The following is a 13,103-nucleotide window of genomic DNA, read 5'->3' as shown; positions in this document are numbered from 1 at the left end:
AGAGTAACAAACTGTACTTAAGTAAAAGTATTGCTACTTAAGTAATAATTTACTTGAGTACAAGTTGAAGTACTGAAAAATAATGTGTCTCAAGTAAGAGTAAATTAGTAGTTTGCTTAAAAACTACTCAAGTAACTATACATTACAAAGTACTTTAGTATTATTTCACAATTATCATTAATTATACTTTAAAAGTCCACAAGTGAGATTCATAGAAGTATTAAACTTATGACATTTCAGGAAATGCCTTATATGGATATGATAACATGCAAATAGAGACATTTTGAAACATGAAGACATGATGATAGCGATAATATATCTGTGTTCATCAAGCTATCTCAGGTATTTTCATAAGAGTGATGTATGTCTTTAAAGGAATAGTTCACCTAAAAAGGAAAATTAGCCCATGATTTACTCTCCCTCAAGCCATCCTAGGTGTATATCACATTCTTCTTTCAGACGAACACAATCAGAGTTATATTAAAAAAATGTCCTGGCTCTTCCAAGCTTTATGATGGCAGTGAATGGCTGGAGAAAATTTGAAGCCCAAAAAAGTGCGTCCATCCATGATAAATGTTATCCACTTTTACTCCAGGGGGTTAAAGGTGCAATGTGTGATATTTCTGAGGATCTGTTGACAGAAATGCAATATAAGATCCATAACTATGTGTTCAGTGGTGTATAAAGACCTTACTCAATGAACCGTTATGTTTTTATTACCTTAGAATGAGACGTTTATATCTACATAACCAGCGGGCACCCCCTTCTATGAAGGTCGACTTATTGTGACGTCATGTTTCTACCGTAGCTAACAGCGAACACACAGCTCTCATTTGGTATTCGTTCTCATTCTTGTGTTACGCATCACATTTGAGCTTCAGCAAGAGCCAATGAGGTTCATTCTCGTGTTACGCAGCACGTTTGAGCTTCAGCAAGAGCCAATGAGGTTCATTCTCGTGTTACGCAGCACGTTTGAGCTTCTGCAAGAGCCAATGAGGTTCATTCTCGTGTTACGCAGCACGTTTGAGCTTCAGCAAGAGCCAATGAGGTTCATTCTCGTGTTACGCATCACGTTTGAGCTTCAGCAAGAGCCAATGAGGTTCATTCTCGTGTTACGCTGCACGTTTGAGCTTCAGCAAGAGCCAATGAGGTTCATTCTCGTGTTACGCAGCACGTTTGAGCTTCTGCAAGAACCAATGAGGTTCATTCTTGTGTTACGCATCACGTTTGAGCTTCAACAAGAGCCAATGAGGTTCATTCTCATGATACGCATCACGTTTGAGCTTCAGCAAGAGCCAATGAGGTTAATTCTCGTGTTACGCAGCACGTTTGAGCTTCAGCAAGAGCCAATGAGGTTCATTCTCGTGTTACGCAGCACGTTTGAGCTTCAGCAAGAGCCAATGAGGTTCATTCTCGTGTTACGCAGCACGTTTGAGCTTCTGCAAGAACCAATGAGGTTCATTCTCGTGTTACGCATCACGTTTGAGCTTCAGCAAGAGCCAATGAGGTTCATTCTCATGATACGCATCACGTTTGAGCTTCAGCAAGAGCCAATGAGGTTAATTCTCGTGTTACGCAGCACGTTTGAGCTTCAGCAAGAGTCAATGAGGTTCATTCTCGTGTTACGCAGCACGTTTGAGCTTCAGCAAGAGCCAATGAGGTTCATTCTCGTGTTACGCATCACGTTTGAGCTTCAGCAAGAGCCAATGAGGTTCATTCTCGTGTTACGCTGCACGTTTGAGCTTCAGCAAGAGCCAATGAGGTTCATTCTCGTGTTACGCAGCACGTTTGAGCTTCTGCAAGAACCAATGAGGTTCATTCTTGTGTTACGCATCACGTTTGAGCTTCAACAAGAGCCAATGAGGTTCATTCTCGTGTTACGCAGCACGTTTGAGCTTCTGCAAGAACCAATGAGGTTCATTCTCGTGTTACGCATCACGTTTGAGCTTCAACAAGAGCCAATGAGGTTCATTCTCATGATACGCATCACGTTTGAGCTTCAGCAAGAGCCAATGAGGTTCATTCTCGTGTTACGCAGCACGTTTGAGCTTCAACAAGAGCCAATGAGGTTCATTCTCGTGTTACGCAGCACGTTTGAGCTTCAGCAAGAGCCAATGAGGTTCATTCTCGTGTTACGCAGCACGTTTGAGCTTCAGAAAGAGCCAATGAGGTTCATTCTCGTGTTACGCAGAACGTTTGAGCTTCAGCAAGAGCCAATGAGGTTCATTCTCGTGTTAAGGCAGCACGTTTGAGCTTCAGAAAGAGCCAATGAGGTTCACTCTGCTGTGGCAGAAGCAAAGCAGCGGGCGTGGGAGAAGTTCGGAGAAGACATGGAGAAGGACTTTCGGTCGGCACCAAAGTGCTTCTGGAGAACTGTCCACCACCTCAGGAGGGGGAAGCGGGGAACCATCCAAGCTGTGTACAGTAAGGATGGGACTCTGTTGACCTCAACTGAGAAGGTAATTGGGCAGTGGAAAGAACACCTTGAGGAACTCCTAAATCCAACTGACACGCCCTCTCTAGTAGAGGCAGAGCTGGAATGGGATGGGGATTCTCATCAATTTCCCTGGTGGAGGTCACTGAGGTAGTCAAACAACTACACAGTGGCAAAGCCCCAGGGATTGATGAGATCCGCCCAGAAATGCTAAAAGTTTTGGATGTGGAGAGGCTGTCTTGGATGACACGTCTCTTTAACATTGCGTGGAAGTCGGGTACAGTGCCCAAGGAGTGGCAGACTGGGGTGGTGGTTCCCCTGTTCAAAAAGGGGGACCAGAGAGTGTGTGCCAATTACAGGGGTATCACACTTCTCAGCCTCCCTGGTAAAGTCTACTCCAAGGTGCTGGAAAGGAGGGTTCGGCCGATAGTCGAACCTCGGAGTCCAGTCTACATGTGTTTTGTGGATCTGGAGAAGGCATACGACCGGGTCCCCCGGGAGATACTGTGGGAGGTGCTGCGGGAGTATGGGGTGAGGGGGCCCCTTCTCAGGGCTATCCAATCCCTGTACATCCAAAGCGAGAGCTGTGTCCGAGTACTCGGCAGTAAGTCGGACTCTTTCCAGGTGAGGGTTGGCCTTCGCCAGGGCTGCGCTTTGTCACCAATCCTGTTTGTGATATTCATGGACAGGATATCGAGGCATAGTCGTGGTGGGGAGGGGTTGCGGTTCGGTGGGCTTGGGATCTCGTCACTGCTTTTTGCGGATGATGTGGTCCTGATGGCATCATCGGTCCGTGACCTTCAGCTTTCACTGGATCGGTTCGCAGCAGAGTGTGAAGCGGTTGGGATGAGGATTAGCACCTCTAAATCTGAGGCCATGGTTCTCAGCAGGAAACCGGTGGAATGCCAACTCCAGGTAGGGAATGAGCCCTTACCCCAAGTGAAGGAGTTTAAGTACCTCGGGGTCTTGTTCACGAGTGAGGGGAGATTGGAGCAGGAGATTGGCCGGAGAATCGGAGCAGCGGGGGGGGGGGGTATTGCACTCGCTTTACCGCACCGTTGTGACGAAAAGAGAGCTGAGCCGTAAGGCAAAGCTCTCGATCTACCGGTCAAGTTTTGTTCCTACCCTCACCTATGGTCATGAAGGCTGGGTCATGACCGAAAGAACGAGATCGCGGGTACAAGCGGCCGAAATGGGTTTCCTCAGGCGGGTGGCTGGTGTCTCCCTTAGAGATAGGGTGAGAAGCTCAGCCATCCGCGAGGAGCTCAGAGTAGAGCCACTGCTCCTTTGCGTCGAAAGGAGCCAGTTGAGGTGGTTTGGGCATCTGGTAAGGATGCCTCCTGGACGCCTCCCTAGGGAGGTGTTTCAGGCACGTCCAGCTGGGAGGAGACCTCGGGGAAGACCCAGGACTAGGTGGAGAGATTATATCTCCACACTGGCCTGGGAACGCCTCGGAATCCCCCAGTCAGAGCTGGTTAATGTGGCTCGGGAAAGAGAAGTTTGGGGTCCCATGCAGGAACTGCTGCCCCCGCGACCCGACCCCAGATACGCGGATGAAGATGGATGGATGGAAGTAGCTAGCTACATTGAAACTACTTTTGCTTTTTTTGAACAACATATATTATAAATAACAGTGTCTGAGGAATGTTTTAAGTAAAATATTTAGTGTTTAAAACAATGCTATACAATTATGATTTTTATTCTTTTATTACAAACAACACTCAAATATCTCAGACTGTTTGTCAAAAGTGCAAAATTGCAACAAATACAACATTGCAAGAACAAAATATACATCCAACGTAAATTGCATGTATAGATTTTTTTCTCAAAAATACCGATTGTGAGATGGTTGCATTTTGGCAAGAAAATACATTGAACAAGCGCTCACATGTGGCACTGACAATGCACGTTAAACTCGCTCACATGCAGTGATGGAGCTCGCAGAATTTACTGTGAAAGAAGAACCTGAATCACAAGCTGCTTGTGAGCACAGTTCGGTTCGCTCCGGATCCAGTCACAACAAATCTATACAGCAATTTAATTAGATCAAAGCCTTTGTCGTGCGATAAACAAACTAAGATTACATTTTTTGTTCAACTGACAAACACGATGGCGCAAACTTTAGTGGTCTTTTATGTTCATTACCAAACTGGCGGACAGATCATGGCGGTTCATTGTAATTAAATCAGAAATAGAAATTAGATGTAACATAGAGAGCTATAAAGCAGGATAATTAATACATTTAAAATGGCCATTAATCACCTGTATGTGCGTCCTTAAATTTTCGCTTGAGGTCTTCTGTACGTCAGTGAACCGTTAGCCGCAAGATGCGTGATTAAACAACAGGTGGCGGTAATGGCAAAACAAATTAGTTTGTAATCTAACAAGAAGAAGAATATCCTTGCATCGCGCTGATTCACGCAGGCTCAACAAAACACAATACAGCTTTTGCTCGCGCTACATCGCTACTTGCTGCAAAAAGTAGTTAGCTACTGGAAAAGCTACACTGTTTAAAAAGCAACTGAGCTACTGCCAAGCTACTGAAAAATGTAGTTAAGTTAGTAGCGTCGCTACTTGTAGTTAACTACTCCCCAACACTGCCAATGAGGTTCATTCTCGTGTTGCGCAGCACGTTTGAGCTTCAGCAAGAACCAATGAAGTTCATTCTCGTGTTACGCAGCACGTTTGAGCTTCAGCAAGAGCCAATGAGGTTCATTCTCGTGTTACGCAGCACGTTTGAGCTTCAGCAAGAGCCAATGAAGTTCATTCTCGTGTTACGCAGCACGTTTGAGCTTCAGCAAGAGCCAATGAAGTTCATTCTCGTGTTACGCATCACGTTTGAGCTTCAGCAAGAACCAATGAGGTTCATTCTCGTGTTACGCAGCACGTTTGAGCTTCAGCAAGAGTCAATGAGGTTCATTCTCGTGTTACGCAGCACGTTTGAGCTTCAGCAAGAGCCAATGAGGTTCATTCTCGTGTTACGCAGCACGTTTGAGCTTCAGCAAGAGCCAATGAGGTTCATTCTCATGTTTCGCAGCACGTTTGAGCTTCAGCAAGAGTCAATGAGGTTCATTCTCGTGTTACGCTGCACGTTTGAGCTTCAGCAAGAGCCAATGAGGTTCATTCTCGTGTTACGCAGCACGTTTGAGCTTCAGCAAGAGCCAATGAGGTTCATTCTCGTGTTACGCAGCACGTTTGAGCTTCAGCAAGAGCCAATGAGGTTCATTCTCGTGTTACGCAGCACGTTTGAGCTTCAGCAAGAGCCAATGAGGTTCATTCTCGTGTTACGCAGCACGTTTGAGCTTCAGCAAGAGCCAATGAGGTTCATTCTCATGTTTCGCAGCACGTTTGAGCTTCAGCAAGAGCCAATGAGGTTCATTCTCGTGTTACGCAGCACGTTTGAGCTTCAGCAAGAGCCAATGAGGTTCATTCTCGTGTTACGCAGCACGTTTGAGCTTCAGCAAGAGCCAATGAGGTTCATTCTCGTGTTACGCAGCACGTTTGAGCTTCAGCAAGAGCCAATGAGGTTCATTCTCGTGTTACGCAGCACGTTTGAGCTTCAGCAAGAGCCAATGAGGTTCATTCTCGTGTTACGCAGCACGTTTGAGCTTCAGCAAGAGCCAATGAGGTTCATTCTCGTGTTACGCAGCACGTTTGAGCTTCAGCAAGAGCCAATGAGGTTCATTCTCATGTTTCGCAGCACGTTTGAGCTTCAGCAAGAGCCAATGAGGTTCATTCTCGTGTTACGCAGCACGTTTGAGCTTCAGCAAGAGCCAATGAGGTTCATTCTCGTGTTACGCAGCACGTTTGAGCTTCAGCAAGAGCCAATGAGGTTCATTCTCGTGTTACGCAGCACGTTTGAGCTTCAGCAAGAGCCAATGAGGTTCATTCTCGTGTTACGCAGCACGTTTGAGCTTCAGCAAGAGCCAATGAGGTTCATTCTCGCGTGTCAAGCAGGTTCGGTTGAGTTTCTGTTTATGTTAGCTTATTAGTGTTTGAATTAAAGCTTAACTTAAATCTGTTCATCATATAATGCGATCGAGTCTCTTCAGAAAATTTGGACTAAACTGCTCAATTCATATGGATTAGTTTTATGATCTCTTTATAAACGTTTAAAGCATCAAAGCTAGTTGCATGTCAATGGTGGGACAGAAATCTCTCAGATTTAATTAAATTGATTTCATTTGTGTAATGAAGATGAACGAAAGTCTTATGGGTCTGGAACGACATGAGGGTGAATAATTAATGACAGAATTTTCATTTTTGGGTGAACTAATCCTTTAAATATGACTAAATGAGGAATCGTTCCCCCCAAAATTTACTCTGTCACTATTTAGTCACCCTCAATCCTATGACTTTTTTGTGGAACAAAAGGTTGCACTTGACCAGGCATGACCCGGAGCTGTCAAGAAACACCACAATTGCAGTCCACATGAGTTGCACGATATATTCCAAGTGATGAACAGGAGACTTGAACTATTATGCATGAGTCGGATGAATATGGGTCACTTTTTTTTGTATTGTTAAATGGAAAAGAGCTGCTTGCAAGAAATATCTCCTTCTGCAGTAACAATGTGCATGAGGGATAAGAGAGAGGGGGAAGAACAAACGAGAAGATTTTTATTCGTGAGTCCACTATTCCTTTAAAAAGCGAGGGCTGACCTGATGATGACGATGATGATGATGATGTTGATGATGTAACGTGTGAAAGGTGAGGTGCCTGTAATGAGGAGAGGAATGTTTGGAATGTTCCATTTCATTAGCGCTCGGTCTCAGATGGGCGTGGAGGAGCCGGAGCACTAAAGCAGGGATTCAGCAGTCCTTTTCAAACGGGGAAATTTCCAGGGATGCCGAGGTGAGTGAGACACGAGCGTGTGTTTAAAGCTCGACTGTTGGTTCTGGACTTCAACACGACTCTACTGCAAATGCGCAAAGCGCGTTTCACGCGTGATTTATTGCGTGTTGCGGGCGGTCTGCTCGTCATCGCGCCGATCATCTTTCACCATCAAACCCAGCGCGACACTTGAGATTTCACCATATCACCAGCACATGTGAGTTGGCATCACTGCTTTATGTTCGTTGCATATGATGGAGTATAATACAGCTTTATATGTGTCGCACCTGCAGTGACTCGCGCTCATCATCATCAACATGTCCAGCGTTCATTCATCAGCAAGACGCTCGCGCATACACAGCACAGGCTTAAACCGGGCCGGGGCTTTGAAGCATTTAACAATGTTGACTTTGCCACAATATTGTGTACAGTCCAAAAACACATATTGTTCTGGTTAAGTCTTCGTCGATTACATTAGCATTTAGAGGCCACGCTCTTAAAGTGACATTTGCTCATGCAGTAAATATCATCTTTCACAGCCGCTTGTTTAGAACCATATTGCATCATATTTCTGGTAAAATAGTGTTTTATAGTTTTATATAGCCCACGAAATGTTCAAAAAATTATTTTATTACTTGGGAACCTTTTGACAATGAATTACCAGTTCAACTGGTCCAGTTGATTGTTCATTAAATTAAGAAAACGTGCCTTGTGTGTGCAGTCTATCACTTCTGATGCAATATGGAAAAAATATGCATATTTAATGAGATGTCACCTAATTTGCAGGCAATCAAAAAATGTGGCAACTTCAGATTTAAACGAAAATTAGCCAATTTACAGTTTTGAGCTCTATTGATCTCTCTATTTTGAGAATGTTTCTTTAGAGGGTTGTGAGTCTTTTTTTCTTGCCAATTTATGGTTTGTGTAGTCTTAAAACAGGGCAGAAAACATGTTAATTCATGTGCATGTTTTCAAAAATGTAAATATTAGCCTATTAAATGAACAAGTCCCCGAAAGAAGCACATTTGCACCAGTGTTAAATTAAAAACTGACACATTTTGCAGTCCATGCATACAGAAATTGTGCATATTGTTATTATACATAATTAAGATTAGTAGTTGTGGTGTGTCCTAAGTCTTAAAAACAAATCTGCCATGAATGCATTAATGATGCATGTATTGTATTCCCACAGATGTGATTTCGCTGCTGTTCGGGAACATGCGTCAGTGCTGCACCACCGTGTGATTGATTTAAACCATGGAGCCCAAACCCGACTGCTGCGCTTCATCGGTGCCAAACTCCCAGTGTGAGCTCAAGCTGAACATCTACGAGACCATCAGCGAGGGAAATGTGAATCAGCTGGAGGGCTCTGCGCTGGTGCGGGCGGGCAGTGACCCGAGCTCATACCCGTCCTCCAAACACCACAGGTTCATCCGCCGGAGCCTGTGGTTCGCGGATCATGACGAGCACCCGCCGGACGACTGCGCACCCGAGAGTGAGGAGCAGAAGAAGATGCTCAGCATTAACCTGCGCACCATAGTGGACCGGACTCTGGCCGGACGCTCCGGTCTCCACGAAGGGTCGAGCACGGAGAGCCAGAAGGGCCAGAAAGACCCGGACAGCACCAGTGCGGATGAGAAGGAGAGAGCAGACCCTAAAGCGGGCTCCACGGATGCGGGGAAGATGAGCATGAAGGCGGCCAGCGAGGAGAACGAGGAGGAGGCTGGGATGAAGGCGATCGCCACCTCTCCAGGAGGACGCTTCCTCAAGTTCGACATCGAGATCGGACGCGGGTCCTTCAAGACCGTCTACAAGGGCCTGGACACGGACACCTGGGTGGAGGTGGCGTGGTGTGAGCTTCAGGTGTGTTTCTGTTGTGGGCATTAACTGTGGCAGTGCCATTGGGCTGTGATGGGCGCTTTGTGAAGCTTCAAATCCTTTGTTTAGAACTAATGTTTCGTGGCGCATATCGAACTCATCGAACGGCAAAGTCATGTTTTTAAAAAAATGTATTAAATGCTTGAAAAACAAACAAACAAAAAAACCATTAACGTCATTGTCATAGCATAATAGGTACAGCAATACTCCAGAGTCCTTCAGTCCAGATTAAGTGCCAAGATCTTAAACACAGACACTGTTCTGATAGCTTTCATGTTTTTAGAGAACTCAACAGATTTAAAATACATTTTCATTTCAAGTTTAAATCTGAAAAAAGGCGATTGCTGTCCTTCAGGTGTGTTTCTGTTGTGTTCATTAAAGGATAGTTCACCCAAAAATGTAAACTCTGTCAGTAATTACTCTTCCTCATGTTGTTCAACCCCGTAAGACCTTCGTTCATCCTAGGAACACAAATGAAGATATTTTTGATTAAATCTGAGAGCTGGATCACTCCTCCATAGGCTTCTTAAGGGATCGAAACTGGCCGGCCCAAAAGTTATGAAAGACATCGTTAAAATAGTCCGAGTGACTACAGTGGCTCAACCTTAAGATTATCAAGCGACGAGAATACTTTTTGTGCGCAAAAAACAAACAAAAATAAGGACTTTATTCAACTATTCATTTCCTTCTCTGTGGGCCTGATATTTCACGTAGTGATATTGCGCAAAGCTTCCCATTAACTGTGGCAGTGCCATTATTGTGCAGTGATGGACGCTTTGTGAAGCTTCGAATCCTTTGTGAATCATTTGTTTCGAGTTATTATTTCGTGGCGCATATCGAACTGCCAAAGTCATGTGATTACAGTAATCTCGGCTTCGTTATGTCATAACTGCTTTGAAGCGTTTTGACATTTCAGTGATTCCCCACTAGGGGGCGATGATCTCTGTTAACCAGTGTCTGTTTTTTTTATTTTTTTTTTACTTTTTTAAAATTAAAATGCATCTTTGGATGTAGGGAAAATGCAACTCATAAAAAGCAAAGGCACTAGACAAATTAAAAGCAAAAACAATGGCTTTTTATGTTTTATACTTTAATTGTGGAGTGCCTTGGCTTGATGTGTTTTTATGAGTCGCATTTGAATAATATAAAGGAAGAGTTTTAGTTCGTATTGATCTGATTAAAGGTGCAGTAAGCAATTTCTGATAAACGCTGTTGATATCTGAAATCACAGAATCAAACACGCCCCACCCTATCTTGATAGCTCCGCCCCCAAATCCATGAACACACTATGCAGCACAGGCTCCTCCCCCTCATGAGTGGACACGCCCCTTACTACTGATTGGCTACAAGTGTGTTTTCCGGTCTGATCCACTTTCAACAGCGTTTCTCAGAAATCACTCTCTGCACCTTTAACCATGCTGTCCATTAAACTAGCCCTACACATTTAATAAATAACATGTGTTATAGACACTTCATATTTAATGCTATTAGATGATTTGTTCATTGTGTTTAATAGATTACACTTTCAATAAAACATTTGCAGTTTTTTTTGTAAAAGTTTTTGCTGCATTTACACCATTCCGACCAGCGTTTGTTGATTCAGAGCGTCGTGTTTCCCTTCACTACTGCGAAAAGACCATTATAAAGTGGTTTGTAGCTGGTCTCCCAGCATAGGCAAGGTGGTTTTCAGAAGGTTTAGCTGGTTGCTTCTGCTTGCTGTAGTTTTGGCTCTTCATTCGCTACATGCAATTCATTCAATCTCAGCTGATCCGAATAACCAGCGGCGATTTAGACCTGAAATATATAATATAATAATCCGATCAATTGGAAAAGCTGAGCATGCAAACGCTTGAATACGGACGTCTTCTCAATCTGATTCAGAAATGCCTTATGATGCTTATGATCCCTAGCCTGTTATAATAAGATCTTTACGTTTACATACGTTTTATTCTTTATGAACATACGCGTGTTTCTTTATAACTGGTCAGTGGATAAGATGTAATGAAAAATGTGAACTGTGTTGCCACTTTTGAGTTGGATTTCTGATTCATTTCGATTGACTGAAGTTAGTGCAAGTGAACTTGAGTGTGTGTGTGTGTTGACCTGCTGCTTTACTGATCAAGCTGTTCATCTGTGATTTACACCGCCAGTGTTTCGTCCAGGTCTCTCTCTCTCTCTCTCTCTCTCTCTCTCTCTCTCTCTCTCTCTCTCTCTCTCTCTCTCTCTCTCTCTCTCTCTCTCTCTCTCTCTCTCTCTCTCTCTCTGTCTGTGTCTCTCTCTCTCTCTCTGTGTCTCTCTCTCAATTCAATTCAATTCAAATAGCTTTATTGGCATGGTGAAAGAAATCATTACATTGCCAAAGCACCCATAACACTATACAATACAAACAAATAAATAAATAATTATAAATAAAAATTAAAATAAATTAATAATAATAAAAATCTTCAATTTTCTAGTATTTATCTCAGTGTCTCTAGGCGTACAGTTGGTAGCTCTGTCCTGCCGGAGGCTCTCTCTTCGTGACAGGACCTCACATATCTGGCAGCCAGGTTTGAGCTCGCTGGGCTTTCTCCTAGCAGGAATGGGAGTTTGTCCATATTCGATTTTTGGGGGAAGTCCTTCTGGTAGGTTGTGAAAAGGGGATAGAAAGTGTCCCTAATGTTTTTATATTTGGGGCAGGATGTCAAGAAGTGCAGTTCTGTTTCCACCTGATTCTCTGTGCAGTGAGGGCACAGTCGCTCTTCCCTCGGCAGCCAGGTCTGTGTGTGTGTGTGTGCAGTGAGGGCACAGTCGCTCTTCCCTCGGCAACCAGGTCTGTGTGTGTGTGTGTGTGTGTGTGTGTGTGTGTGTGTGTGTGTGTGTGTGTGTGTGTGTGTGTGTGTGTGCAGTGAGGGCACAGTCGCTCTTCCCTCGGCAGCCAGGTCTGTGTGTGTGTGTGTGTGTGTGTGTGTGTGTGTGTGTGTGTGTGTGTGTGTGTGTGTGTGTGTGTGTGCAGTGAGGGCACAGTCGCTCTTCCCTCGGCAGCCAGGTCTGTGTGTGTGTGTGTGTGTGTGTGTGTGTGTGCAGTGAGGGCACAGTCGCTCTTCCCTCGGCAGCCAGGTCTGCCTGTGTCGGCCTGTCTCGATGCTCAGACTGTGTTCACTGAGTCTGTACATGCTCAGGACTTTCCTCAGTTTAGGGTCGCTCACTGTACTCAGGTATCCTGCCAATTCATATGTTCTGTTTAGGGCCAAATAGCATTCCAATTTACTCTGTTTGGCTGTCGCGTCTGTCCAATGTTTGACGTATTTTTCTTTTTGTGTTTTAATAATTTGGTTTGGTCTGGCTATGTTTTTATTGTCAGTTTGTGACGTCAGCTCTGAGACCAATCGGCCGAGGGCGTTCCTCTCTGGCTTCAGCTCTTGGTAGGCCAGGGCTTTGTGATGGAGGGTCTGTTCATCGCTATTTTTTAAGTGGGCATGGAATTTAATGGCTCTTTTTTGAATAGTTATTAAAAGGGGGTATAAACCTAATTCTGCTCTACAGGCATTATTTGGGGTTTTGCGCTGAACTCGTAGCAGGATTTTGCACAGCTCGGTCTGCAGAGTCTCCATTGGGTGTTTGTCCCATCTAGTGAACTCTTGGTCTGAGAGTGGACCCCAGACTTCACACCCGTACAGCGCGATGGGCTCTATTACTGTTTTGATTATTTTTAGCCAGATTCTAATTGGGATGTCAATTAGGATATTTCTCTTAATAGCATAAAAAGCTCTCCGTGCCTTGTCTCTCAAGTCGTTTACAGCTTTTTTAAAATTTCCTGTGTTGCTGATATTTATGCCAAGGTAAGTGTAGTCCTGCGTGTGTTCGAGGAGCATGTTGTTCAATTTAAAACTATGATCTTGGTCTTTGCGGCTGGGTCTTTTTTGGAAAATCATTATTTTTGTCTTTTTGGGGTTAACTGACAGGGCCCATGACTGA

General features: G+C 44.3%; 1 protein-coding gene across 8 annotated transcripts in view; it reads left to right on the top strand.

Moving 5' to 3' along the window:
- The first annotated feature begins 7,139 nt into the window (after positions 1 to 7,139).
- LOC130077377 (serine/threonine-protein kinase WNK2-like) overlaps positions 7,140 to 13,103 on the top strand; it is an 80,025-nt gene continuing 74,061 nt past the window's right edge. For 5 of the 8 annotated variants that reach the window (XM_056242610.1, XM_056242609.1, XM_056242608.1 and 2 more), the window contains exons 1-2: positions 7,141 to 7,289; positions 8,461 to 9,131. In XM_056242610.1, the coding sequence (XP_056098585.1) occupies positions 8,526 to 9,131 (606 nt within the window). In that variant the 5' untranslated portion in view covers positions 7,141 to 7,289; positions 8,461 to 8,525. Of the gene's footprint in view, positions 7,486 to 8,460; positions 9,132 to 13,103 lie in introns of all 8 variants that reach the window. The other 3 variants (XM_056242611.1, XM_056242606.1, XM_056242612.1) reach the window with 3 other exon arrangements.

This window comes from Rhinichthys klamathensis, unplaced genomic scaffold (genome assembly GCF_029890125.1).
Source record: "Rhinichthys klamathensis goyatoka isolate OS25496 unplaced genomic scaffold, OSU_Roscu_1.1 h1tg000732l_1, whole genome shotgun sequence".
Classification (NCBI taxonomy): Eukaryota; Metazoa; Chordata; class Actinopteri; order Cypriniformes; family Leuciscidae; genus Rhinichthys; species Rhinichthys klamathensis.
Note: the sequence above shows the minus strand (reverse complement) of the source record. Positions and strands in the feature narration are given on the sequence as shown.